The 23,778-nt window shown below is 38.3% G+C and overlaps 1 protein-coding gene across 1 annotated transcript; it reads left to right on the forward strand.

Moving 5' to 3' along the window:
* Positions 1-1,184: 1,184 nt before the first annotated feature.
* Positions 1,185-23,479, forward strand: LOC105044811 (reticulon-like protein B16). The gene is made up of 6 exons (XM_010922829.3): positions 1,185-1,324; positions 1,499-1,665; positions 21,517-21,697; positions 21,834-21,975; positions 22,073-22,142; positions 23,114-23,479. Exons 2-6 carry the CDS (start codon positions 1,506-1,508, stop codon positions 23,278-23,280), a joined length of 720 nt encoding a protein of 239 aa, XP_010921131.1. The 5' UTR covers positions 1,185-1,324; positions 1,499-1,505; the 3' UTR covers positions 23,281-23,479.
* Positions 23,480-23,778: the final 299 nt, after the last annotated feature.

The following is a 23,778-nucleotide window of genomic DNA, read 5'->3' on the forward strand; positions in this document are numbered from 1 at the left end:
AAAACCATAAATGGAACCACTGGTTCCTCCATAATTTAGTCCTCATCATGAGAAATGCTCGATGAACCTCAATGTTAAACAAAATGGTTAAATAGGTTATTTTGATGATAAGGAGTGGCTGGAGAGTGAGAGGGAGAGGGGAGAGAGAAGAGACAAATGAGTCCAAATCCAAAGAGTTAGTGCAGAGAGATGGATGAGAGTTCAATTTGAAAGTTAGATAGAACTAAGCTACTCCTGTCATCTCCAATGAGGATATAAGCTTTTTTTGTCACCTCTATAAGTACTCGGAGTAAAGACATCATTAGACTAATGAAGAGAGCACATATCTAGTTCGATGTTTTATCCTCATTTAATTTGATTGTTAGAGTGGTCGTGCATGCTTAGATAAAAAGAAAACTGAATAGAGCATAAAGGAAGAGAAATATGAGATTAAACTGTAATCCCTCGACTTATGATTCACTTCAGATTTCTTAGTTCAAAAATTGATTGATTCAGGCAAGCTTATAAGGATCCAAACAAATCATTGATTTATCAATGGTTTTGATGCTTTATATAGAGGTAACATTATCTCTCCATGCAACACTGATCGGGCATTCAATAGAGATTTTTTTTTTTAATAAAAAGAGGAAAACTCATCCAATATTTATCGAGAAAAAAGCACAAAAAGAAAAGGATGCACAAAACGAGAAAAAAAGACCCTTGCTTCCATACAGCTCCAATGGGGATTGCAAATTTGGCTGATTGATGGTTCAACAAGCCAAACCGGACCAGGCTTTTAAACTATACGGCATGTTGATCCGTCAATTGCCTCATGGAAGAGGTTAGATTAGAAATCAGAGCCGATGAGAAAATGCGATAAATGAGCGAAAAAAAAAAAAAAAAGAAATCATGAGAAGGCAACAGAGTTCCGCACGTTTGTCAAACGCTAGGTGATTAACGGATCTCATCCATCAATACTTTCCCAAAAGTCGAGAAAATAGAGACCGGAAACCGAGATTGCGATCAAACGGATCACAACCATCCAAGCTTGTCCGCATTGCACATGCCAGAAGCTAGTCAGATCGGATCGAGTCCAATGCGCTCTGGCCCAAATTCGCGTGGGCCCTGGAAAATGGACTCAGCCCGACGGACGCCAAGCCGTGCAGAATATGGGCTGATTATTCTTCTCTTCCACTTCCAGCGTCCAGACCGGCCGGGCGAGCAGGTTCTTTCGATCATTTGCTCCATCAAAAGCTTCTGATTTTTAGGGTTCTTTCCGAGAAGGAATCCCTCCAATTCTTTCCTCTCCATCGCTGCAAAACGCTCCCAATAGATTCGCTCAAAGGTTAGTTCCCTCTCAGATCCCCCTCCATCTCTCATAATTGCGGCTAAAAGTCTCCAATGTGGTTCGATTGCATCCGGAGTTTGTTACCGTTTTTGTTTTCTAGGATTTTCTTCCCTAGAAAGCAGCATGCTTCTTATTTCCTCTTCTAATATGGTTGGTATGGTTGGGGTTTAGGGGTTTGATGGATAGCAGTTCCCAGGATCTCTCAAATGGAGAGATTGGGGTAGATTCAAGGAAGGAGCGGTCTCTGGATCAGTGCGCTTCATCGGGGACCGCCGGTAGTGGGTATCGCCTGTTCGATCGCCAACGGTCGATTCATCAGATAATTGGAGGCGGCAAAGGTAATTCATTACAGAATTGAATTTCATTACATATTAGACAAAAGTTTTTTTTTTTTTTTTTCCTTTTTTTTTTGGTGGGGAGTGTGGGGCGGGTGGGGAGGGGTTTATGTTGTTTATCTATCTGTTTGTATCAATTATGTGTTCTGAAGTGGGAAGTTAAGTAAATTATGCACAACTTATTTGATGCTTATAGTAGCGAGGGTTGATAAGAAAAAAAGTTGTTCTATTATATTTTCTACAGAGCCGAATACACACACACGCACACACAAAAGATGCCAGATTTGGTGGGATTGAGTGAATCCCATAATTATAGAAGTATACAATATACAAATGAACAAAATCAGAAAATAAGGGAAGATCTTTCATGTGGACGGTTGTTGAATAAGAGAATATCTTGTGCCCAAGCTTGATAGGTTTCCAATAGTGGCTGGAATGGTGGAGAGAATATATCTTGCCTAAATTGATAGATCCAATGAAATCTCATGTCTAAGTTTGGTACGTTAATAATACTCCCCCTCAAGTTGGTGCGTGTAGGTCACAAATGCCCAACTTGCTTTTCAAAAAATGAAACCAATCCTTGCCTAAGGACTTAGTAAAGGGGTTGGCTAACCACTTAGAAGTAGACACATAGGATGTGCGAATAAGAGCATTTTGATTTTTCTTGTGAACAACATGGCAGCCGATTTCGATATGCTTTGTGTTCATGGAAAACAGGCTTGGCCGCTATATGTAATGCTGCTTGATTATTATAAAAAAAATGGTAGGCAAGGAAGTATTGCAACCAAGATCATAAAGTAGGTAGTTAAGCCATGTGATTTCATAAGTGGCCATAGCCATAGCACGATATTGTGCTTCAGCTGATGGTAGTATTCTGTTTATGTTTTCCAAGAAATGGGGTTGGAACCAAGAAAGATGCAATATAGTGAAGGAAGTCTGACTTCTGGAATACCCATGCAGAAATCATATTGCAACGGAAACTAAACTGATCTAGATTTAAAACTTTTTTAAATCAAGCATGCATACAAAATATAAATCTAATCTACACATAGTCAGGAGCGTTCACATGTTGAAATTAAGATTCTGAAATTTAAAAATTAGATTAGAGATTTTATCTTGCGCGGGTAGTTTTTCACTGCAATCCGATTGTCGTGGTAATCCGGTGAGGTTTATGTAGAGTCGCACACGCATCCGGCCTCTACGGATATCCACTCGGGATCAATCTGGATCGCTTCTTCTTGAATCTGGATCCTCCTTTGCCAAAAAGAATCCTGACACCTTGATCTGATTTTTTGGATGTAGATCAATGCTTGATTTTCTCAACAGCACTGCCGACTCTTGAACTTGCTGCCTTCTTCTTCCTCTGACATAGATCTCGGACACCCAACTCTTGGATCCCCAGATGGTGGATGCCTAACACTTGGACTTGGAGGCTATGGCATGTAGAGCTACGTAGGCATGTAGAAGAAGGAGAGGGATGGCATGGAAATAGAGGGGCAGGGCTTCGCTACAGGACTCAGGCAACAATCATTAAAACTCATGAGAGGTAAGTCCTATTTATAAAGCCCTAAGCCCTAGAGTCCCACCTTAGCTTCCTTAGTTCAAACATGAACACCCCTTATCTCGTAAGAGGTTAAGAAGCAGAAGGACTTTTAGGATCTGAATCATAAAAATTCAGATCACCAGAAGAGGCGTCCAACACCTTGATGTGCCACATAATTTCCCATGCCAATGACTCATGGGGCGTCCCCTCTTTGGATCTAATCCAAGAGGGCATGTCCCAATCCTCATCCTCTAATCCAATTGGGCATGAGCCACTCTGGATCTCATCCAAATAGCCGCCAAATCCAATCTCCACTCCCATAAGGCCAACATGCCAAGATAAGGATGAGGAGGAGCGTTAGCCCCTCATCCTTATCCACATCACACACCACCAAGTGTTTACACGTCAAAAGGTAAGAGTAAATTCAGATGTGGCGCTATATGAGGATGAGGCTTTGACTATTCAGAGCCTTAAAATAGGACTCCTTTTAAGGTACCATAATTCAGAATTTAATCATTGTAACTTTTACAAATGATTTAAATTCAAATGGTGATTGACTTTTCCACATCTTATCCATCAGGTGGCGCCATATGGGAAAGGCTTTGACTATTCAAAGCTTTAAAGCAGAAGGACTCCTCCTTTTAGCCACCATAAATCAGATTTAATTCACTGTAACTCTTACGATGAATTTAAATGGTGTTTGATTTGGTCAAACCCTATCCAATAGAGAGTCCTAGTCCAAGAAGGATTGGGTGTAACTATGTGCTAGCATGGTTCTCCTAAATCCAATAGGATTTGCCAAATCCCAATCCAATTGGGACTTCATAAGCTCAATAGACCAATCCAGGATCAAATCCTTTTGTTGTGTGACCCCATAGGTCCAATTCTGTCTGATAGTGGAATACATTGTGATATCCATCAACAATGTCATTGAAACTCCTTTCAATGAATTGGAACTCTTTTCAATTCAATCAATTGAGAATTATTTATTATCAAAATAATTTTTATTGATCCCACAATCCATCAGTGATACCTAACAGTATGTAATGGAAACCTAACAGAATGGAAAATGAATCTCTAAGTGCAGTTACCGTGTAGTTCGGTTCTTCTATCGTAAGTCCCGACAAGATGCAGGTCAAGGATAACTCGTTAAATCTGTTCGTCCGTTATATGCCAGATTTAATCATCTCGGATCCATGTGAAACTTTATGAAAACTTCTTTCCATCATTCAACTTTTGATCTCTATCAAGCATCTGCACTTTCACTCTAGTATCTTCATATTGTAGACTTGAGACAAGTCTATCTGAGAAGGAAAGCGATCCGTGCATCAATCTATCCGGATCATTCACTATTTTCATGATGATCCATCGATCGAGAGCATTTAGGAATCGATCCCAAATGACACACGTTTCACTTTTTCAATTTTTGAGAATACGTGTCATTGTCAGGTCAACTCGGATGATTCATGGACATAAAAATACACACAACATGAATAAAAAAATAATCCAATTTTATTACTTTCAAAAATTTAATTACAAAATTATGCCTCAGAAAGTATACATGTGTCAGTCAATCTAACTTCTAGGACATACATCTAACAATCTCCCACTTGATCTAAAGTCAATTGGCCATAAATCTAAGTCCCATTTTCTCAAGGTGAGCTTCAGTTTTCTGTTGGCTTAGCTGTTTGATCAGTAGGTCAGTTACATTGTCTGCGAAGTCGACTCTCTACATCTCAACGAATTTTTTTTTGAGATATTCACGAATCAAATAGAATCGTCGCTCGATGTGTTTGAACTTTAGGTAAGACTTCGGTTCTTTAGCGAGCGCTATAGCACCACTGTTGTCGCAGAAGAGTAGAACGACATCTGATGGCATCACATCCAGCTCCGCAATGAACTTTTTGAACTAGAATCCTTTCTTAGCAGTCTCCGACGGGGCGATATACTTATCTCTATGGTGGAATCTGCAATAATCGGATGCTTGGAATTTTTTCAGCTAACCGCACCATCGTTACATAGGAACACAAAATTTAATATAGACTTTCTATCATTAATGGCACACATAAAGTCTGAGTTAGTATATCTCTGTACTCATAAGTCTCTTCCAAAGATCAAGAATAGATCCTTGATTCTTCTCAAGTACTTAAGGATATTTTTCATAGCAATCCAGTGTTCATTTCCTGAATTCAATTGATATCTGCTCGTGACACTCACAGCAAGAGAAATATTAGTTTGAGTACATAGCATAGCATACATGAGAATCTCTATAGCAGAAGTATAAGAAATTTTGCTCATACACTGAATCTCCTCAGATGTGTTAGGACACATTTTTTTGAAGAGATGAACTCCATATCTGAAGGGCAATAGATCTCTCTTGGAGTTTTTCATATTGAACTGCTTCAGCACTTTCTCTATGTACAGCTGTTGTGAAAGATCAAGCATCCTTTTAGATCTATCTCTATAAATCTTTATTTTCAGAATATAGGATGCTTTTTCAAAGTCTTTCATGGAGAACTCTTTAGACAGTCATAACTTAACAGAAGTCATTATAGGAATGTCATTCTCAATTCGGAGGATGTCATTCACGTACAATACGAAGAATGTGACAGCCCTCCCACTGATCTTCTTGAAAACATATGGTTCCTCCTCGTTCTTGATGAAACCTAACGATTTGATCGCGTTATTAAAATGAGTATTCCAACTTCGAGATGCTTGCTTTAGTCCATAAATGGACATTTGCAGCTTGCAGGCCTTGTAATCTCTATCACTGGATGTGAAATCTAAAGAATGCTTTGTATAGATATCTTTCTCAAGATTTCTATTCAGGAAGACAGTTTTCACATCTATCTGTCAAATCTCATAGTCATGAGCCGCTGCAACAGCAAGCAGTGTTTGAATGGACTCTAGCATGGCAACTGGCAAGAAAATCTTCTGATAGTCAACGCCTTCGCTGTGACTATAAACTTTAGCCACAAGCCTAGCTTTAAAGGTCTCTATCTTTCTATCCGAATCGATCTTTCTCTTAAATATCCATTTGCATCCAATAGAAATTATTCCTTTTGGTGAATATACTAAGGTCCCGACTTGGTTGGTGTGCATTGAGTCAATTTCTGATCTCATCGCTTCCAACTATTTCTCGGAGTCGATATCTGACATCGCCTCGTGATAGGTTTTAGGATCATCAACATGGTGCATATCACCTATAAGGAACGTTTCTTCTATATTTGTCAGCATATCGATGTACCTTTCGGGAGGACGTGAGATCCTAGTGGATCTATGAGGTGGAATGGATTCTTAAGGTTCTATGACTCGCTGCTCTTCAGAGACTCTCTTCGAGTTCAATTTTTCTTCCACTGTCTCCATCTTGGATTATTTTTTTTCAAGAATATGGCATATCGACTCACAATCACATTATGGTCATTTGGGAGGTAAAAATAGTATCCTAAAAACTCTTTTGGGTACTCTATGAAATAAGCTCTCATAGACCTACTCTTTAACTAGTACGTCTGTTGTCGTTTGACATGGATCGAACATCCTCAAATTTTGAGGTGACCAAAATTTGATTTCTTATCATGCTATATCTCATATGGTGTGGTAGGAACAAACTTAGAGAAAATCTAATTAATTAAGTAATCGGCTGTTAACAAGGCATGTCTCCAAAGAAATAGAGGAAGGTCAGTGAAGCTCATCATGGATCGAATCATATCCAATAGGATCCGATTTCTCCGTTCTGAAATTTCATTGAGCTGAGGCATTCCAGGTGGAGTCTATTGAGAGACTATATCGTTTTCTCTGAGATAATCGAAAAATTTTTCACTCAAATATTCTTCTCGATCTGATCAAAGTATCTTAAGTGATTTTTCAATTTGCTTTTGTACCTCAGATCTAAATTTTTTGAACCTTTCAAAGGCTTCAGACTTGTGTCTCATAAAAAATACGTACAAGTATCGTATAAAATCATCGATAAAGGTGATGAAGTAGAGATAACCTCCTCTGATCGGCATATTAAATGGACCGCACATATCTGTATGTACCAGAGTAAGTACTTCAGTGGTCCTTTCTCCTTGTCCTATAAAGGGTAGCTCGATCATTTTTTTTGAAGGCAGGACTCAGACTAGATATGACTCATCCAAGAATGAGTCTAAAAGATCTTCTTTCACTAGTTTGTTAATCCTTTCATTTCCAATGTGATCTAACTTAAGATGCTACATGTACTTTAGGTTAATCTCATCTCTGAATCTCTTAGACCCAACGACACTCACTATTTGTTCGAATAGATTAACTGATTCATCTGCATCGATATGCAACTGATAAAGATTATTAATTAAGTGACTATGTCCAATCATTTTATTTTTAAAATAAATGGTACAATGGTCCTTATTGAAACTGATTTCATAGTCATCCTGTGCTAAGCTTGAAACAAAAATCAAATTTCTACTAGCAACAGATACACAATAACAAGTCTAAAAGATTTTCTTTCACTAGTTTGTTAATCCTTTCATTTCCAATATGACCTAACCTAAGGTGCTACATGTACTTTAGGTTAATCTCATCTCTGAATCTCTTAGACCCACGACACTCACTATTTGCTCGAATAGATTAACTGATTCATCTGCATCGATATGCAATTGATAAAGATTATTAATTAAGTGACTATGTCCAATCATTTTATTTTTAAAATAAATGGTACAATGATCCTTATTGAAACTGATTTCATAGTCATCCTGTGCTAAGCTTGAAATAGAAATCAAATTTCTACTAGCAACAGGTACATAATAATAGTCTCTTAATTCTAGACAAAAATCAGATGGTAGTCGAATAGGATAGGTCCTTACGGTCACAGCAGCAACTCTTGCTCCGTTGCCTACTTGTAGGGTCATTTCTCCTAGTCTTAATCTTCTAGATTTCTTAAGATCCTGCATTGAAGTGCATAAGTGTACACTAGAACCAGAGTTTATAATCCAACTGATTGTAGAAGAAATCGAAGGTTAGTCTCAATCACGAGCAGATCTGACATACTTTTTAAAAGTGTCTCTTGAACTCTTCGGGATTCCTTACGTAATTTCTTGATCTAAGATAACCTAATTATTCGAAACTCAAAACACTTTTCAAGTTTCTAAGTCAATCATTAAAATTGGCACCTAACAATCGGTTGTATTCAAAGAAGTGGGCAAGTCACTTAGAGGTAGACTATTTTCCTACAGAGAGAAGAAGATTTTAGTTAGATTTTTGTAATTGATAATTAGTTTGTTTTAGGAATTTTATTTTAAAAATAAACTACCTCCCATTATTTCTGCGAATCCCTATACTCCTTAGGTAGGAAAATGAGAATCCCTTCGTGAGTTAAGGTTCCTAGCTGGTACTGCAGTCCCATCGATTGGCATGCTATCTCACCTGACAGTTATTGATAAACGTGTCAACCAATAAGTGGACAACTCGTCTAATGCTTTTCAAGCAAATTGTAGTAGACTTAGTTTCTAGGTCCTGAAACTTCATCTGACAATTATTGATCTCATTCTCTAGTTAAGTCAGACCCACCATTGAGCGTGAGTGAAACCGTCATTGGGATCCTCACCTGACAGTTATTGAGTCCAACCCCATTTCCACTCCGCAGCATCTCATGCCAGTAGAGTGGTTGCTTCTCTCCTGATGCAACTGAACCACTGTGTTCAGTCGAGAACAGTCAATATCGGAGAGGGCACGACACTCCACAATGGTGGAAGATGCTCCAACTTAATATTAACGAAGAGATTTTTTAATTTAAGTCTCTTTAATCTTAATTATTAATTTACATCTCATATAAATCTACAATTACAATGGATCTACAGGTGAGATTCTGGCTTGGTCTGACCAAGATCGGATCCATGGTGCAACGTAAATGTAGTGGACTCAACCTTAAGCACCACAAAATCGAAATTGATCCCTAAAATGGCCAGATAAGAGAAGATGGGTGGGAGGCTCCCCGCTGTCGGTGGCAACGGTTCTAATTAAGTAACCACCATCTAAACACTTGTCTTAGACACCAAATTGGTCCACCAATTTGAGATTGAGTTTGTTTCGATTCCTCATTACAAATTGCAATCACAATCATTGATTATGTGTTCATGATACAACCTTACACCAAGGGCCGCAGTGATTCATTGTGATCACCGCGTGTATCAACGAACCACACAAACCTGATTATCTTAATTTCATATCTTTAATTCTCAATTTCAGATCTTAATTAAGTGTATTATGAACATGAGATTTAGTTTAGATGTCGAAACTACTTTCATATCTAAACATTTAATCATGTATCTCATACATAACCACATAAATTTCAGATTTATGTTTATATCCTAAACAATTTTGGATCTAGGATTTTGCACGTAAATTCTTTCTTTTCGCAATTCTTCTTCTTGATTCATACAGACATCCCTTCCACCATAGTCCTCTATGGTAGGACGGTCTTTACTATGAATCTCAAAGAGTACTAGGCTACTAAGAATTTAATCTACATCTATATATATCACATATGCATAAACTAACACAGATTTTATACATCTCATATATAAACAAGATCTAATACATTACATATATTTAAATTAGATCTAATCTAATTACTAAATCTGATTTTCAGATCTAAAGATCTGATTTTCAGATCTTAATAACATGCATGTGAAACTAATCTGTGGCTCTGATATCACTTGAAGGAAGTTCGACTTCCGAGATACGCATGCAGAAATTATATTGCAGTGGAAACTAAACTGATATAGATTTAAAATCTTTTTAAATCAAGCATGCATACAAAATATAGATCTAGTCTACACATAGTTAGGAGCATTCACATACTGAAATTAAGATTCTGAAATTTAAAAGTCAGATTAGAGATTTCACCTTGCGCGGGTAGCTTTTCACTGCAATCTGATTGCCGTGGTAATCCGGTGAGGTTTCTGTAGAGCCGCACATGCGTCCGGTCTCTATGGGTATCCACTAGGAACTAATCTGGATCACTCGGATCTAGATCCTCCTTTGCAAAGAAGAATCTCGACGCCTTGATCTGATTTTTTGGACGTAGATCAATGCTTGATCTTCTCAGCAGCACTACCGACTCTCAAACTTGCTGCCTTCTTCTTCGTCTGACATAGATCTTGGACACCCAACTCTTGGATCCCCAGATGGTGGATGCCCAACACTTGGACATGGAGGCTATGGCTTGTAGAGCTATGTAAGCGTGTCGAAGAAGGAGAGGAATGGCATGGAAATAGAGGGGCAGGGCTTCGCTACAGGACTCAGGCAACAGCCATTAAAACTCATGAGAGGTGAGTCCTATTTATAAAGCCCTAAGCCCTAGAGTCCCACCTTAGCTTCCTAAGTTCAAGCATGAACACCCCTTATCTCATAAGAGGTTGAGAAGCAGAAGAACTCTTAGGATCTGAATTTTTCTCATAAAAATTCAGATCACCGTAAGAGGCACCCAACACCTTGATGCGCCACATAATTTTCCATGCCAATGACTCGTGGGGCATCCTCTCTTTGGATCTAATCCAAGAGGGCGTGTCTCAATCCTCATCCTCTAATCCAATTGGGCATGAGCTGCTCTGGATCTCATCCAGATGGCGGTCCAATCCAATCTCCATGCCCATAAGGCCAACACGCCAAGATAAGGATGAGGAGTGTTAATGCCTCATCCTTATCTATATCACACGCCACCAAGTGTTTACACGTCAAAAGGGAAGAGTAAATTCATTTGTGGAGCTATATGAGGACGAGGCTTTGACTATTCAAAGCCTTAAAATAGGACTCCTAAGGTACCATAATTTAGAATTAAGTCATCGTAACTTTTATGAATGATTTAAATTCAAATGGTGATTGACTTTTCCACATCTTATCCATCACCTTATCCATTAGGTGGCGCCATATGGGAAAGGTTTTGACTATTCAAAGCCTTAAAGCAGAAGGACTCCTTCTAGCCACCATAAATCAGATTTAATTCACTGTAACTCTTGTGATGAATTTAAACGGCGTTTGACTTGGTTTAACCCTATCCAATAGGGAGTCTTAGTCCAAGAAGGATTAGGTTTAACCATGTGCTAGTATGGTTCTCCTAAATTTCATAGAATTTTGTCAAATCCTAACCCAATTGGGACTTCATAAGCCCAATAGACCAATCCAGGATTAAATCCCTTTGTTGTGCGATTTTATAGGTCCAATTCTGTCTAGTAGTGAGATACATTATGATCTCCATCAACAATATCATTGAAACTCCTTTCAATGAATTGGAGCTCTTTCTAATTCAATTAATTGAGAATTATTTTGGTAATCAAAATAATTCTCATTAATCCCACAATCTATCAGTAATACCTAGTAGTATGTAGTGGCAACCCAGTAAAACTGAAAATGAACTTCTAGGTGCAGTCACCGTGTAGTTCAGTTCTTCTGTCGTGAGTTCTGACAAGATGCAGGTCAAAGACAACTCATCAAATCCGTTCGTCCATCATATGCCAGATTCAATCGACTTGAATCTATATGAAATCTTATGGAAATTCTTTTCCATCATTCACCTACCATGGCCATAAATTTTAGGACTCAGTCTCATGAATTGCATAAGACCTCTTCCTGTCTACTAGGGTCGATAGATTCCATCTTGATGCACATTCTATTCCTACAATGGACCTAATGTAGGCAACATACACCGCAAGATTCCGAATGGCTAGATAACCAAGTGACTGTGCAGTCAAACTATAGCAACTCCACTGTGAACAGCTGAGGCACTGCAGGTCAAAGAACTATCTGCACAACTATAACATCGAGTAAGTCACTGACGAGTAGGCAGCCATCTAAGTGACTTCTCGTACTGATCAAACTCAGTACTCTTAATCTCTATCAAGCATCTGCACTCTCACTCTAGTGTCTCCACACTGTAGACTCGAGACTCATCTATCTCAGAAAGAAAGCAATCTGTGCACCAATCTATCCGGATTCACCATCCCTGTGATGATCCATCAATCAGGAGCATATAGAAATTGATCCCAAATGACACGTACCTCAAATTCTCAACTCTTGAGAATACATATCACTGTCAGGTCAACTTGGACGATTCTTGGACACAAAGTTACACATAACATGAATGAAAAAATAATTCAATTTTATTAATTTCAAAAATTAAATGACAAAATTATACCTCAGAAAGTATACATATATCAGCCAATCTGACTTCCAGGACATACATCTAACATATAGGACAACTAGTCAGGTCAGAATCATAATAAGCTATAAGATTTAAGTCCCCAGTAGCTGAGAGAAGGATACCTTGACCAATAGTGGCCTTTAAATAGTGTAGTCATCAAATAGCAGCATCCATATGAGGCTTATGTGGTTGGTGCATATACTGGCTCAAGATATTAATTGTGTGAACGATATCAGGTCTGGTAATAATTAGATATATAAGTCTTCCAATCAGGTGCTTGTAGGTAGAGGATCAGAAAGGACATCACCATCTTGATTAGTGAGTTTAAGATTTTGTTCCATATGAAATGAGGTTGGTCGAGCTATAGCATAGCCAGCATCATCAAGAATGTCCAGAACATATTTTCTTTGACTCAAATAAATGCCTTGTGCAGAGGGAGGTACTTCAATACCCAAAAAATATTTCTGGCAACCCATAATTTTGAGATAGAATTGCTGACTAATGAAGGATTTTAAAAGCAAAGATGGCGGTCTATTCGTTTCCTGTAATGACAATCTCATCAACATACACTAAAACAAATAATGAGGGACTATTCTTGTGGGAGTAAAACAGAGAATAATCAGCCTTAGATTGTACAAAGTTGGCATCAAAAAGGGCTTGAGAAAATTCGGTAAACCAATTCCTTGAAGCTTATTTGAGGCCATAAATAGATTTGTTAAAATGGCATACTTGATTCTCCCCTTGTCTCTGATAACTGTGTAGTAGTTTCATGTTTACCTCCTCTGATAAATCACCATGGAGAAAAGCATTATTGACATCAAGTTGGTAAAGGTGCTAATTTTTAATAGCTGCAACAGCTAGTAAGACTCGAGCGGTATCAAGTTTTGCGATCGGGGCAAAGGTTTTATGGTGATCAATTCCTTCTATTTGCGTATAACCATTGGTAACAAGATGCACATCGTATCTTTCAATAGAACTATCAGGCCTTTGTTTGATTTTATAGACCCATTTGCAACCAATGGGTTGCTTTTCATGTAGGAGAGAGATGAGGGTTCATGTATTATTGTCCTCAAGGGCCTTAAGCTCAACTTGCATAGCCTCATGTTATTCTGGTATTTTTACTGCTACGGCAAAAGATGTAAGTTCCTCAACAGACAACATGGAAGTGAGAAAAGATTTATGAGAGGAATTAAACTTATCATAGGACAAATACTTTTGTAGAGAATAATGAGATACCTGGAGACCTTCGCAAGGAAGGAGGATTGGAATGGGCATGAGAACAATTATAGTCTTGTAAATGAGTTGGTGATCAATGAGGATGTGAAGAATGTTGTGTTGGTGCGGAAGGAACATTAACTTGTGTTGGTGGAGAAGGTGCCAAAGAGGAAGAATTTGAGTCTAATGGAGGAGTGGAAGGTTGTGGAGGAGATGGTGGATAAAATAATGAGATCATGTATTGGAAATGGGATGGTGGTGTGATTGGGATGATGGAGTAGGTCTTGGTTATGAAATGGAAAATATTGTTCAAAAAATGTAACATCACAGTTCAGAAGCAAGATCAAAGATTTTCTAATCATTCTGTTCATAAGGTTATCCAAGAAAAATTCCAAGTTTGACACAATAATCAAATTTATATCATATGGCATTATGACCATAGCAAAGAAAACGAAACACATGCAAATGTTTATATGTTGGTTTCTTATGGAAAAGAAGCTCAGATGGTGTTTTTCCATTTAAAACTTTAGTAGGTAATCTATTAATTCAATAGACAGCATGAAGCACATGATCAGTCCAAAATTCTAAAGGCAAATTTGCTCGAAAATATAAAGAATGAGCAATGTTAAGGAGATGTTGATGTTTTCCTTCCACCACATCATTTTGTTGTGGTGTGCCCGAATAACTATGTTCATGAATTACTTCTTGTTGGTTCAAAAAAAAAATATGAAAATCCTAAGTGAAAAATCCTTGGGTATTATCACTCCTAACTCGCTTAATTTTGACTTGAATTAGGCATTTCACTGTTGCAAAAAAATTATGTAAATATATGGTCGATTCAGATTTAGTATTCATAAGAAATACCCAAGTTGCACGTGAGTAGCAATCGACCATGGTATGAAAATATTGTGCACCACAGAGAAGGAATCTGATATGGTCCCCAAACATCAAAATGTATTAAACTAAAAAACTTGTAGAGGAAATAGTACTTTAAATATAAGGCAAATGACAATATTTTGACAAAAGGCATATTGTGCAAGGGCACTTTTACAAAATAAGATTTGAGAATCGAAAAATCAGTTAATTGAGAAGAAATAGATTATGGGGGATGACCTAAACACCAATGCCTAATATCAAAGGAAGGCTGTTGCGCATGAGAAACTGCAATAGTAGGAGAAGGTTACGGTACCAAGTAATGGAGACCACCAATCATCCTCCTTGTATGTAGGTCTTGTATAACACCATGGTCAGGAAAAAAATAATGCAGCATTGAAGAAGCTTTGGTGAGCTTACTAACCGATATCAAATTAAATTGGAAGGAAAGGACCAAAAAAAAACATCATCTAATTTTATATTTGGAGTTGGTGTTGATGTGCCAATATCACAGATGATGGCTATTTGACCTATAGGTAATTTATGGTTGATGAGGATACGGGTGTTTTGAAGTCAAGTTGGGTGGACAAGGAACCCATGTGGTCTATGGCACCGAAGTCCATGACCCATAACTCGGCTAAAGTAGAAAGTGAGGAACATAAGTATTGAGGCAAATCTGTAGCATTTGCTAAAGGGGTGGAGTTACCAGCTTGGATGAGGGCAACAACTGTTGATATTGCTTTGTCATGAAGGTCGGAGCAATGTTAGTTGGATCTAAGGAAGTCATGGTACCAGTTGTAGGTTGTCAGCTTGGTTTGTGTTCTTTTTGGGAAGGATGCCTCTTCTTTATTCGACACCAAGATTCGCTGACTGTCTTTACCATGATGGTCACAATGGTATGATGGTTTTTGGCCATGTTTGAAGATTGGTAGGTGTGAGTGGCAGCCATGGCTAATTGCTCTATATGCTTGCCGATGCAGCATTGTGGATGGAACGTTGACGTTCTTCTTGTAAAAAGAGTGCATAGGTTTTGTTTAATTGAAAGGAGAGGATCTACTAAGAGAATTTGATTGCACATGATACGGTAAGTGTTGTTCAAATGCATCAACTCGATGAGCTGATCTCTATGAAGGAGATCAGTGTATGTGTTGAAGGCTCCTCATGTACAGGTAGTGTGGGAATCATAAGAGGATAACTCATCCCAGTAACCTTTCAAGATTGTGTAATAGGTAGCAAGGGAGCATGTACTTTTTGTGTGATTAGCAATAGCATGTTTGATCTCAAAAATACGTGGCACATCTTTTGGAGAAAAACGGTCCGACGATCAATATGTGCCTCTCATGCATTGGCTATGTAGATGATGCAGTTAGCAATCTCTAGAGAGACTGCATTAATAATCTAGGAGAGAACCATACTATTAAAATGGCTCCATTGGAGATAATCTGAAGATCCTTTGGAAGGTTAAGTCACACTCCCATCAATAAAACCAAGTTGTTCTTGGCTTCAAGTACCATACAAATGGCACGGCTCTAGGTGGAACAGTTTTCTCCATTGAGGGTTTGGGAAACCAAATTGCATCATGATTGCTAGAGTGGTGCAAGAAAAGCAGTGAGAAGACATCATAATCAGAAGAAATTTCGATGGTTTTAGGGATTGTAACCCCTATGGTAGGATTTGTGCTTTATCTTTCCATGACCACAATAGGATAGGATTAAGAAGAAAATGAGGAAAGCAGGATCATATACTGCTCCGATACCATGATAAGGAAAAGAAGTTTTCTATTATATTTTTCAAAAGAGCTGAATACATACCACCGAAATTTGGTGGGATTGACTCAACCCCATAATTATAGAGGTATACAATATACAAATCAACAAAATTAGAAACATAAGAGATCTTGCATGTTTGGAAGGTTGTTGAATAAGAGAATATCTTGTGCCCAAGCTTGGTAGGTTTCCTATAGATGGCTGGAATGGTGGAGAGAAGATTTCGTGCCTGAGTTTGGTAGGTTTCCAGTGAAATCTCATGCCTAAGTTTGGTAGGTTGGTAATAAGGGTGTTGAAGCTAATCGTTCTATTTGATGGCTGAAATGATGCTTTCTTGCTTCTTAGAAAACATTCTCGCCAATGGGAATGGATGAATCTCTTGGGACTCGTTTGGTTCATGAGAAGAATTTTTCTTCTCTGGAATATTATTCCTAGAAAGTTGATTCATGAGAATATGATGTCTGAAAAAGTGCTTTTGGTATATTGGTTGACCATTGAAAAGTAGCTTATTCTAGAGTGGCTTATGTTTGGTTAAGCATGCATTTTTTTAGAAAAATTATGTGTAATACCTATTATACCTTTAATAAAAGAAAAAAATGTTATCCTATTCTATACATTACCATTGTTTGCAAATAAAAAATTATGATGGTTAAGGATATTTTTGCCATAGATCGTGATGGAGGAGGGTTTGAGGCATTGTGATGAAGAGAATATTCATTTCAATTGTAGATCTTTTGATAGTTTAAAATGGTATTTAAAAAAAAAAATAGTCTCCAATTCCCATCCCTCGGGAAAAACTCATGTTCTACATAAGTTTTTCTTTCCCATGAAACATGAAAATTGTATTTCTATGGAAACATCTTTTTCCAATCTCTCTCATTTGAAAACTTCAACTAAAGAAGAGATATTTTTTTTTTTTCATTTTTCGTTGACCACACTTCCCGCTTTTCACTTCCCACGAACCAAATGAGTCCTTAGGATTATTAGATTATGGGATTCCAGATTTAATTCATTATGTTTATTGAAAGAATGGATAGAAGGGTTGTATGTGTAAAGTGTGGACTTAGTTAATCCATGATTTGTGATGCTGTTGACACTTTGATTTTTTTGGTTTTGGATAGACCTATAAGGGCCCATATATAGGCGTCGGCTATGCAATAGGTAGATCTTGAGTACTTATACCAGGCTAAGAAACCTAATTAACACTTTTTGACGAGTCTTTTTGGATGAAATCTTGGATTATTACAAATGATATTAGAGTGAATTTAGCCCATGGCCTATTTGGACTAGGGGATTGCAATGCCGGTTTATTAGGTTGATCATGGGTTGATTATGGAGTTTGTAATCGGATTTTGTGATTGGATTTATGGTACTTGTGATTGGATTTGAATGGATTTGGATCTTTAATGAGAATGCTAGGACTTAAATAAAAGAAATGTGTGAGGACTCCAAGGCTAAAAGAAATGTGTGAGGACTTAAATAAAAGATTTATGGGCGTAAATCTTGGATACTTATACAAGGCCAAGGAATCCAAAAAACACCTTCTGGCTAGCTTTTCTAGGTAACATCTTGGGTTATTATAGATATTGTTGCTGTCAAAATCCGGCCTAATGATGGTGAATCTCATTGAAGATCTAGAGACATGGAGGGTGTTGTTCGATCCACAATGGTGGAAGATAAAGCACCAATTTAACTTGGAGAGTCGTGGATCTGCACACAAAAAGAAGAGAACATCGTTGGATTGGCTCCGACCGAGCCTTCTGATGTCTAAGTCAGAAGAGGCTTTGGAATGACAGCAGTAAAGGAAAAAATATAAGAGAAGATTAAAGTAGAATATTGTCCTATTTTGGTTGGCTTGATTTTGATCTATTTTTACCTCAACCTTCTCAGGTTGATTGTTTCACCTTGGCCTTCTCAGATTTGTCTTAAGAGTTTGGCCTTTGGGAGCTCGACCTTAGGAGTTCGGCCTCAGGCATCACCTCGGTCTTAGCCTTCACTTTAGCCTTGGACTTGGTAGCTCGGCTTCGGGCATCTCTTTGGTCTCGACCTCAGGCATCACCTTGGTTAGCCTCAGGCTTGGTAGCTAGGCCTCGGGCCTCACCTTGGTCTTGACCTCAAGCTTGGTAGCTCGGCCTCAGGCATCACCTCAATCTCGGCAACTTATGGACTTGCTGACCTGCAAGAAAAGAACAGAATGATGGATGGAGACTTGAGAGCCTCTCACAATGAGATCTTTGAGCTATAGGAGTCTTTCCTTTTAGAGCCCGTCTCTTTGGGATCCCTTTGGCCTTTATATAGGCATGGGAGCATAGATCTGTTATGATTTAGAGGTGGAAATCAAGAGATTGCCGTTATCTCCTTCTTTATCTAGATCCAATTCTAATATGACATAACGTCCTTTCCTATCTAGATCCCCGCCGTCCATTTGAAATTCGAATCCATTTGAAATTGATTGCCACGCGTCCATCCTCAATAGGTAGTTTGGTTTCATGCCATGCGAGGTACCATCCTTCATTGGGTTGTAGGCATCTTTCTGTTTAAACTTAGATTGAAGAATGCCCTCCCAAAGTTTTCTAGAGTTATGAAGTTGAAAGACTAGTTTCTTAGGCATGAGAGATTGAATAAAAAAAAATTAAAATCAGGAGGTGAAGCCATCTATTTGAAATACCTGTCATGCTTTATCAGTTTATCTATCTTTAATATGCAGAACAGAATTGAAACCTGTTCTACTACAGTCATTTCTTCATTTTCTTTTTTTGTTCCTCCTTTTTCTTGCCTTCTTTTTTTGCTTTGTGTATTTGGAGTTTGTCAGGTTCTCTCCTTGTACCATGGTGACTAAAAAATGTGGATTAACCATCTAATGTACTGCCTACTTCTGGATTGCTTACCTTTCTTTTTGTCATAATAACATTGTGCTGTTTTCAAGAGTTTGCATCAATTGTAGTCAATGTTTTGGAGCCAAAACTTGTTCAGGATTTTCAAATCTATAATGCTCATTTAAATAACAAATCCTCTAGCCACTTTTGTGGAAATTTCTAATATTAGCTTAACTTTACTAAATCATCAAATTAGATGAAATAGCATTTGGTAGTTTCTTTGTCGATTAAGTATTTAACAAATAGTTGTTGGATTAACTATCATTTGCAGGATAGTTAGTGTTTGCTTTCTGGAAGTCATGGCACACAAGTCTGTCCCCATCGTTGTAATATTGGCTTTTTTTTTGCCAACATTAGCAGATATGCCAATTTCAGAATTTAGTGGGAAGTTATTACACTATACTTGTACTGTAATAATGGTCTCTTGAACTCCAATTTATTTTCCAGCTTTACTTGCTAATTCCTCTCCTACATAGAGCCTATGTGCCCTAGAACTTGGCACCAATAAGATGGGTGGCATCAAGGTTGGTTGTATCGCCCAGTTCGGGGTGTATCAATGCGAAATGGTGGGGAACTAGGATGGTTTGCCCTATTGGCTCGGTAAACAGGCCGAAACCTCACCAAAAGCCCCCATCTTGATCCGAGAGAAGCCCAAGCTGGTTTGCGCGATCAGATAGGCCCCATGGGTTCCTTGAAACCCTTCGAAACTCCTCCTCTAGCCCCCCCCCTTCTCCTCCCCCCTCTCCCCCCCCCCCCCCTTCTCCCTCTCATCCATGCAGACCCCTCAAAAAAAATCCTTGCCTCTCTCCTGCCGATACCCTCGTCCTTTCAGTCTTTCTCCCCCTCTCCATCCTTCCTTGGCTACGGCCTTTGGACTTGAGAGATCGACTAGGATCGGTCCGCACATCTAGGTGAGTTCCCCCTCCCTCCTTCACCTCTCCCCTTCTTTGTCTCTAGCCCTCTCCTTTCTCCCTTCCAGTGGTTCCCAGTATGCCACGGTTTGGTACATTATGGACTGGTATCATACTGTAATTGATTGCTAGCTGACATGTCTGTTGGTACTAGTTCTATCCTCTTTTGGTGGCATCAACTTTAAAGACAGTGGTGAAACATTCTCAAATTTGAGAGACTAAATTGGTATGATGTAGATGGTTCCAGATTTAATAAGCTTCTCTACTGAATCAGATTATTGTATTGCAGTGGATGCTGATAGCTGATAAGTCATGCTTTCGAGCCATTTGAAACATATTTATTATAGTTAGCTCTTTGTTTGTCACTTTGGGTACAAGGAGAAGACAGATCAACCAAGCCAGCGTAGATAATTGTACCAAAAGGATGAAGGTTAGATGGAGGAGCTTTGTTTTTGTATTTCTTGTGGAGCTATGGAATTGCTTTAATTTGCAAAAAAATCCCTCATCACAACCACCACTAGAGTTTTGCCTCATAAAGTGAAGAGGGGGCTAACGTTGGGAACACTGATGGACCACAGCATTCTCTAACACCATAACTCTTCTGTGACTATTTGCAGTCAGTGCCACTTTCGCTGATGTGAGTTGACCACCTCTAATGAATGTTACATCCTCTGGCATATGCACTGGAATGTTCTGACATGTACAATGGCTATGATTTGCATGCAAACGTTGTTCCTGGAAGTTAGAACCTGGTGCATGCTTCCATTGACTGCAGCACCGATTTTCTTGATTGAACTAGCCAAATGACCAATTTGAAGACATTTGGTTTGCCTTTTTGGATGCCCCATCACCAACATATTTTGTCGGTTATTAGTTAAAATTGACGCTATTATTGTGTTTCTTGAGGATATAAGAGTGTTGCTACCTGATGGAGGTCATGAACTTACAGACAGTCAAATAGAATATGAGTGCAAAGCTTGATACTTGAACTGCATTGATAAGGCTTGTAGTTAGACATGTTAATCTATGAACATTTAGTGTGATACCGTACATTTCTCAAAACAGGATGACATGATGCATCTCAGGTTCCTTTTGAACTGTTTGTGATTTCTTATTAGTAATTATCCTGCAAGAGGAATTATGAGCTTTTTAATGCAAACAATTTTGGAAGGCATGAAATTAGTGTGGATAGACTGACTCGAATTCCCTATATGGCGTGGTTTGAAGGGCTAAACTTTCTTATGAATTCAATACAGGTGAGGGGTTGGTTTCTAGCTTCAGTATCAAATACAGTAGATCTGTTTGGTCCTATCTTTCTGGTATAATAATCTTTTAAATCATATTCTATTTTAGCTTAAAAATGTCCCTATGGTGTCTTACAAGGATTTGACTTGAGTTTTGTAATAATTTTATAAACTTGTGTGGATTTTAAATTATTAATTTATTTTGTTACCAATTTGTTCCTTATGGCATAACCTCTGATTGTTCCTTTTTTTAGCTGCCGATGTCATATTGTGGAAACGCCGATGGATTTCAGTCGGAGTTATTGGTGTTGCTACTGTAGCATGGCTTTTATTTGAGAGATCTGGACTGTCATTCCTGACAATTTGCTCAGACATACTGCTTATTTTGATTGTAATTCGGTTTATTCAGGCTAATAGTGCTGTTCTTCTAAATAAGTAAGCTGATTAATCCTTCTATATTTTTTTTAGCCCGCCATCTGATCAATCATGCTGCCTTCATGATTTTTTTAAATATTTCTCTTTTATAGAGCTAAAATTTTTGAGATTCTTCATAATGAATATTTATGAGCAGACAACTTCAGCCATTGCCAGAACTGGTTCTATCAGAAGAAATGGTTAATAATGCTGCTGCTTCATTTCGAGTTAAAGTGAACAATATGCTGATGATGGCGCATGATATTACTCTTGGCAAAGACTTCAGGCTTTTTTTTCAGGTCAGTGCTGTTCTGATCAACCATATGATATTTGGAGTCTATATGTTCTCTTGGCCATCAATCTTCAAGTCTTAGCAAAACATTCTATTTTTGACAGGTGGTGGTCTTCCTTTGGCTTTTGTCTGTTGTTGGTAGTTTCTTCTCATTCTTCACTCTTGCATATATAGGTATGCTCCTCTTTTACCTTGCCAGTTGCATTGCTATATCACATGCTATAGTCATCATTCAGTGTTAAGTTTAACACATCAGTCACCAAACAAACATCCAACCTCCGCCCCCATCCCCTCCTGCATGTGTCTGCATGTATATGCATGCTCATTTGTTGAAGATTTATTCACCACATGCTGCAAAACTAAACTAGACATTTTTTAAAAACTTTTTCTTGGGTTGTGCACATTGCAAGTTTCTTACTTTTTGGTAGGTAATTGTTTCTTTAATGTATTCTAATCAAGCACAACATCTCTATCTATATGACAACAAAGTTGTGCATCTCATTCATTTGATCACTACCAAATGGAAGTCTACATTAGTTTCCTGCTTATGTGGATTGGTGAAACTTTAAGGTCATGGAATCAGACTAAGCACAAAAACCTTGATTAATGCGTTTATGGATGTTTGCTGATTATGTAGGTAGGTTTTAGTGCACTCTTTAGTGATCAATCAATATGCTAGTGGTAGTTGATGGTTGAGCATTTGGGTTTCTCAAGAATTTGAACATACAGCTGACCAACCTTAGTTCAGCTGGTTGGCATCCCTCTCCACTTGGGAGAGGTCCAGGGTTCAAAACTCATGTGGTGGCACTGGCATCCCCAACGTATTTCTCTGAAGTGGGGGTGGGGGGGTGGGGTGGGGCGTGGAGCGGGAGGGGGAATAGAACTTACAGGACTCCTTATAAAAGCTACCATTTGATTTGGTTTAGAATGCTATGTGCGCTACAGCACTGGCTCATAAAGGAGGATCCTTTGTGTGATGTATATTTTCATGCATAAATAAATTTGAACTGGCTTAAGACATAAGCCCCACATTACCCTTTCTCGCTTTCATGCACCGATTATTTCAGATGTTCTTGAAATTCTGTATTCAATTCTGAATTGCTTTACCCATGTTTGTGCTGATATGAAATTTGCGTGGATGACAGGGACCATTGTGTCAATCACAATACCTGCGTTGTACAATAAATATGAAGCGCATGTGAATAGGTATGCTGGGTTGGTCCACCAGAAGTTTACCAAGCATTATAGGGTGGTGGATGAAAATGTGATACGAAGACTACCAAGACACTTTTCCAAGAATAAAGATGCATAAACTCACTGAAAGGGAAGATTGTTTTTCAGTGCAGAATTCATTGCTCAACTATTGAGCTAAGTTGTTTGAGGTTGCTGTGTATTATGCTATGTAAATTATGTTAAATTGCAGAGAGTGAGGCTGCAAGTTTTGTTCGAAGGCATCCTAAAATTTGCTGACATTTTCATAACCAATCAAATTCTCTGGGATTGAAAAATAATTGTCAGAAGAGGAAAAATGTCACACAAATGCATTTGAAAGTGAAAGAGATGATAGATGAATTCTTTGTGGAACCCTTTGGATCAGCACTTATTGTTTTTTACGCCAATATTGAGAGACACAGTATGCTTATGCCTTGATTTAAAGGGTGAAAGGGCAAAAGAAAAAAAATGTGCCCTTGAATCTTCTGAATATTGCATGCTTCCAATTTATGAAAACATTCAATTCCCCGTCTCGAACGTATCAGAATGCTTCACCTATAAAGTTTCTGGATATACAGAAAGAAATGCCGCCATTCAA

This window comes from Elaeis guineensis, chromosome 5, assembly GCF_000442705.2.
Source record: "Elaeis guineensis isolate ETL-2024a chromosome 5, EG11, whole genome shotgun sequence".
Taxonomy (NCBI): Eukaryota; Viridiplantae; Streptophyta; class Magnoliopsida; order Arecales; family Arecaceae; genus Elaeis; species Elaeis guineensis.

Bases quoted from the DNA above. Each gene is read 5' to 3' on its own strand.
- LOC105044811 (XM_010922829.3), top strand. From the start codon at position 1,506: ATGGATAGCAGTTCCCAGGATCTCTCAAATGGAGAGATTGGGGTAGAT. The intron at 1,666-21,516 runs GTAATTCATTAC...TCCTTTTTTTAG, and splicing joins GATAATTGGAGGCGGCAAAG to CTGCCGATGTCATATTGTGG. The intron at 21,698-21,833 runs GTAAGCTGATTA...ATTTATGAGCAG, and splicing joins AGTGCTGTTCTTCTAAATAA to ACAACTTCAGCCATTGCCAG.